This window comes from Salvelinus sp. IW2-2015, linkage group LG37 (genome assembly GCF_002910315.2).
Source record: "Salvelinus sp. IW2-2015 linkage group LG37, ASM291031v2, whole genome shotgun sequence".
NCBI lineage: Eukaryota > Metazoa > Chordata > Actinopteri > Salmoniformes > Salmonidae > Salvelinus > Salvelinus sp. IW2-2015.
The window spans coordinates 19050196-19056217 of NC_036876.1; the positions used below are offsets into that span (position 1 = coordinate 19050196).

The following is a 6022-nucleotide window of genomic DNA, read 5'->3' on the forward strand; positions in this document are numbered from 1 at the left end:
CGAGCCACTGCCCGTTCACCCTGCTACCATTCAGAAGACGAGGTCAGTACAGGTGCATCAACGCTGGGACCGAGAGACTGAAAAACAGCTTCTATCTCAAGGCTATCAGACTGTTAAATAGCCATCACTAATACAGAGACAGCCATCCCTTTACATTTGTGTGTATTAGGTAGTTGTTGTGAAATTGTTCAGTACTTGTTAGATATTACTGCACTGTTGGAACTAGAAGCACAAGTGTTTCACTACACTCACATTAACATCTGCCAACCATGTGTATGTGACCACAAAAATTGAATTTGATTTGATAGTTGGATGGCGGGCCACAAGTTAAATAACTGGCTACATGGAACTTTTAATTATAATCGTTTAGGTATTCTAAAATCACCTAAACAATGTTGCGGGCGTCTCAATGGGAGGTCACACAATCGTCACTAGGTGGCAGCATATTATAAGAAGTTGAGGAAATATCCGGTGTTGAGAACTTAACATTTCAGAGCAACTTCTTTGGTTCTTCCTCTTCCGGTAACGGTAATAGCAGGTATGGAGGCCTATATTTCCTCGCACATTTTATGTCAAAAGAATCTGCTGTAATCTGTTGTTATAATATGACAAATAGTATTTCAAATACAATTTTTCCACAGTGTTAGAAACCGTAAACACATTATTGAAAATATTTAATGATTCCTTATCCTAGTACTGTCTTGTCGCTTCTTAGTATCATGCCTTCAGTAACGTTTAGCCCAAAGCAGAAATAAGTCAATTTTGGTAACAAAACGCATTACCGTTTAAGTGGTTTTACTACCGGAGGTAGTATTCTTTAAATTGCCAAAGAAAGGTGTATACATGCAAGTAAAATGTTCTTCGTTGATTCGTTTTTTGGGTATTAAGCATTTTTGCTAGTAGCATTGATCAGTCATGTTGACTCCATCCGCATTCCCCAAACTAGCTAACTAGTTCGTTTATTTAGCTATTTAGTTATGTAGCAAATCAATCGGTGAACAATGTATTCTACTGTCCTGCAAACTGTTATGTATTTACAGGTATCAACATGGTCCAGCGCTTGACTTACCGTCGTAGGTTGTCCTACAACACTGCCTCCAACAAAACTAGGCTGTAAGTAACATTATCTTTATCTACCTAATTGCATTGCAATTCCCTTGGCTGCTATGCCATTTCTTTAGCCTCTTTGTCATTGTTAGTTATTACATTGCCTGGCATTTCTCATGACCTAAACTAATTGGTTGTTCCTAGTAAGTTGTACTGGTTTGCACATGGTTATACCTAGCTATGGCTATTGATTTTAAATAGGAGGTAGGAACAACTGTTTCTGGAATGTTTTTATCCCTCTCTAAATATTGTGGACAACTTTGCATTGTGTATGACCCTGTTTGCAGGTCCCGGACTCCTGGTAACCGCATTGTGTACCTGTACACCAAGAAGGTGGGCAAGGCCCCCAAGTCCGCATGCGGAATCTGCCCTGGTAGACTGCGCGGAGTAAGTAAAGCTCTTAACCGTGCCAGCCCACTCTTAATTTGTATTCAGTTCGACTGGCCATAAATTCTGTGTCTGAACTGTGCATAAGGGTACCTCAACCAAAATGCATGTCAGACAGTGTAGTTTGGTGGAGAGAAATTATTTGATAATGCATCACAACTTTTCAGGCTGAGCACAACACAATATTAGCCACCCTCAACAGACTGCTTCCACTTAAAACCATTGCTGTCTTTTTTTACACATTGGTTCGAATGTGCCCTAAGGATGGGTGCAGGTCCCGGACTACGTCGAATGCCAAAATGGCACTTGATCCAGACAGATCTTTTGAGTTCAATTTCATTGCATATGAAATGTTTGGTTTTTGCATGCATTAATGAATCAATACATGCAATCAATTTTACTTTGTTTTTTACAAATATAACTACGTAACATGATGGTATGGTAATCAGTTATTTGAATGTTAAATCTAGTCTATTGATAAACTGCGGAAATCCATTTACAATACAGGTGAATGCATATTCAACAAGTGTGCATTGGCTTTAGCTTGTTTTGGCTTATTTCATGGGGCTACAGATAAGTATCTTTCCCTTCAACTTATTTTATTGTACTTCTCAACATTTGCATAGAAACAATCTTTTATAAAAGTGTACACTTTCTCTTTAAGATCTATCTTTATTCCAACACACACACTCAGTTTGAGTCTCGATCAAAGATCTAGACTGGGAGAGACGTGACGGGGAGATTAAGTGAATTAATCGTTTTTGGTTACAATCAGCTTTGAAAAGGTTTATCGCAAACAAGGTACTGGGGTACTGAATTGATGTTAGCTTCAGCTGTTTGCTAGTAAGGTAAGTTGGTGTACAAAGCTGGAAGCTGCTGTTATCTTGCATTGTAAAGTGTTTGAGCCTGTAATGGGACATTGTCTTGTGAACAGTAATTGACATTTTCAACATTTGTTCCGGCCGTGGTATATTATTCAAGCGTGTTAATTTCTGTGCAACATAAGTGGTGACGCAGCCCAAATTCCCAGTGAGTGCATTGGTTCCTCAGGACAGGCTAGAGCTAGCAATGAGTAAGTGGAGCAGGTATGGTGCTCTTGTGTTAAGGGGACATCGACTGCGCTGACGGACTTGATCCTCTCTCAAATCAGTAGACTACATGAGACACATTTGACAGAAGTACTAAGAGGAATTATACTCTAGTACCGAACAGTTTCCCAGGTTGAATTACCAAAGTTTCGGTATACCGTGCAACGCTGGTTTCTCCTGAATATAACCCTGGGTTCAGGTTTGTGTGTTATGTCTGTGCTCACAAGCATTTCTTTGTCTTAAAGATCCGGGCGGTGAGACCCCAGGTCCTGATGAGGCTCTCAAAAACCAAGAAGCACGTCAGCAGAGCCTACGGTGGAGCCATGTGTGCCAAGTGTGTGCGCGACAGGTAAGAAAGCGTATCCCCAACACCGCCTTTGTAGAAAATGTCTACGTGTTGTTTCTGTTGGATGACATGTGCGGTTTGATTCAACGCACATCTAGCAAAATGGGTCTTCAATTAAACTACTTTATTCAATTGCATTGGTGTTTTGGCCAGAATAAAGGAGTACATTTTGTTTGCAAATTTTTCTTATACTCTCTGGAAACAACCCCTAGACACAAGTGTAGATCTGAAACGGTTGGATAAATAGGCAATATCTCCACCCAGAATATTGGTGATAGTTGATGGAACTACTTCCATGCCTATTCAGAGCTACATGATGTGGTTAGGGGTTGTTTCTGTATGGGGCCGTAGTTTGCAATGTCTCCTCAGTAATGAATATGTTTCATATTGGAGTATCAACTCGGTGGACTTGTGGTTAGTGTACATGCTGAGAGAAGGGTTTGATTCTCAGTTGAGTTGTATCAAAGACTCTAAAAATGAGACTCTGCTTGACTCAGCATTGAGGGCATCCTGTCCATTTGCTCTTAATACACCAAGCTGCCTCACGATACAGGGCTCCTGCCCCTTGGGCAGTTCTGGCTCGGTTTACTTGCATATTGGACTATGCCAGTAAGGTGTTATTACATTCAAGGCACCAGCTGTAGTTTCATTTCCATCCTTAACCCCCTAGAGATGATTGATGCACCGGAGCATCAATCTAAGTTAATTAACCAAAAATATCCCAATCAAATTCTGTTTAAGCTAGAGATCAGTTTTTGTGTTTTTTTTTTGTTGCATTGGGTGTGTTTCAATCCACCAGTGTCACACTTCCGCATTTGCAGTTAAAGGTGGCACAGAGCAGTGTTTGTCAGACCATGAGACGTCCCGAAACTCGGGCTTCTCACGAAAGCGTCTGTAGCGTCAGACTGGTTTGACCCACTGTGGAAAGGGGAGATTTTCACAAACACGCTAGTGTTTCTCCGTTTGCTCTACAACCCCCACAAGTTATTAAAAATGTATGGAAGTATGAAGGTCGTTTTGTGCCTACCCAAAAAAAGGGGTAAAAATGTGTTTTTAAAATATATCTATCTATCTCTCCTGAGCTTTCTTAGTCTCCTAGATATAGGACAGACCTTTCAAATCCTTGTTTTTTGTGATTTATTTTGACTGCCTTTGCAATTTATGAATTACGTTTCTCTCGGCTATAGTAGTAAAGGACAAATTCAATATTTTTATAATAAAGAAACATGTATACCTAAAGAGGTCCTAAAATCAGATAGCTAAATGATCCATAGTACGATTCCCCCCCCCCAACATATTAGACTCTAGTTAACTAAATGGTTTTGTTCCATTTAGTTGATTTATCCTGGGGTGGGCTTTTAAAAGTAGTGAAACTTCCTGTGTGCAATAAATTGAGGGTTGTGTTTCTACAATCTACATTGAAGGCATTGGTCTCTTGCGACATGATTCATTAGATTTTGCTTTACATTTATTGGTATTTGGTCAGAATTTGTATTAAGCAAAAAATGCCTGAACAACTGTTACCTGATTGACTAATGTTCACCCTTCTGTCTACCACAGGATCAAGCGAGCTTTCCTGATTGAGGAACAGAAGATCGTTGTCAAGGTTCTTAAGGCACAGGCACAGAGTCAGAAATCTAAGTAATTGTGGATTTGTACTGCTACAATAAAATTCCTTGAAGTCCAGTGTCGTGACATGTTTGTATAACTGGCCATAGTATTTCTAAATTTGAAGTTTAATTTCAGTGTTTCTCAAAGTAATTCGAAAGGAACTCGCACATCTGAGCTCTTTTTTGCAGGTGCATGGTAACTGTTGAATAAGAGGGGGGGAACGAGGAAACCTGCACACTGCTCTTGCTAGTATCACTGCTCTTTAATAAGCTCTACCTATTGGCCCCTGTGTCATTTGAGTTTTGAATGAGTGTGGAGTTTGAAGACCGAGTAGGCTACTGATCATTGACATATGGACTTTGAGAAAGTGTTGACATTACATTTAGCAATTGTGTATTTTTACTCGCGGTTCTCAGGCAGATGACATGAAATATTAGGATGGTGCTGCATGCGCTTGCATTTTGAAATTCTGAAGGTGAGTGTTTAAAAAATAAAATAATGTATGCATAGATAGATATCTTATTCTTTGTTGGCCAATACAATGTAAACCTGTCACAACATTCCAAACAAACCAGTTTTGAAATAAGAACTTGTCGTCCTGTAATTATTTTTGCGCCGGTGACTTCAGTCTGCACTGACGGTTGAAGGACGTCACATAGGAGTGACAAAATTGGTTGGAAGAATAATGATCAGAGGCTGCAGCTCTATCAAGCTGGTTGTGTCTTTTCAATTGGCCCGTGTTTCTGGTATACTCTGGCTACTCACAGGTATCTAAAGAGAATTCCCCCAGATAATTGATCTGTGAACATATTTAAGGGCTTTGCGACTACATATCAATGGACGGAAAGGTATCTCAGCCACTTATGCTTTGGCTAGGAATCCATCAAATATACGAGGGACTTGGGAAAATTGCAGTTGGCTCAGAACACCAGCACGGCTGGCCCTTAAAAGTACACGGAGAGCTAACAATGACATGCATGTCAATCTCTCATGGTTTACAGTGGAAGAGTGTCTTAATTACTTGTTTTTGTAAGAGGTGTTGACAAGATGAAGGTACCGGACACCCATGCATACCCCACAAGACATGCTACCAGAGGTCTCTTCACAGTCCCCAAGTCCAGAACAGACTGGGAAGCGCACAGTACAACAGAACCATGACTAAATGGAACTCTATTCCACATGGAACTCTTCCACATCAGGCAACTGATGCTAGAAGCAGATTTAAAAAGCTGGTAAAAATACATGTTATGGAACAGCTGGGACTGTGAAGCAACACAAACACATTCATACACACAATGCATACACGTACACATGGATTTTGAGTTGTAGATATGTGGTAGTGGAGTATAGGCCTGAGGGCACACACTTGTGAATTCTGTAATGAATATATTGTGTTTTTAAAAATGGTATAACTGCCTTAATTTCACCAAACCCCAGGAGGAGTAGCTGCTGCCTTGGCAAGTGATGGGTGTGAGGTAGCACC

General features: G+C 40.3%; 1 protein-coding gene across 1 annotated transcript; it reads left to right on the forward strand.

The window, feature by feature from the left end:
- The first annotated feature begins 460 nt into the window (after window positions 1-460).
- Window positions 461-4614, forward strand: rpl34 (ribosomal protein L34). Its single transcript, XM_023982228.2, has 5 exons — window positions 461-538; window positions 1041-1113; window positions 1395-1494; window positions 2828-2931; window positions 4489-4614. The coding sequence occupies exons 2-5, from the start codon at window positions 1049-1051 to the stop codon at window positions 4571-4573; spliced, it is 354 nt and encodes a 117-aa protein (XP_023837996.1). The 5' UTR covers window positions 461-538; window positions 1041-1048; the 3' UTR covers window positions 4574-4614.
- The last annotated feature ends 1408 nt before the right edge of the window (window positions 4615-6022 follow it).

Excerpts from the sequence above, each read along its gene's own strand:
- rpl34 (XM_023982228.2), top strand. The coding sequence starts at position 1,049 with ATGGTCCAGCGCTTGACTTACCGTCGTAGGTTGTCCTACAACACTGCC. Across the intron at positions 1,114-1,394 it reads GCCTCCAACAAAACTAGGCT|GTCCCGGACTCCTGGTAACC; the intron begins GTAAGTAACATT and ends CCCTGTTTGCAG. Across the intron at positions 2,932-4,488 it reads GCCAAGTGTGTGCGCGACAG|GATCAAGCGAGCTTTCCTGA; the intron begins GTAAGAAAGCGT and ends TGTCTACCACAG.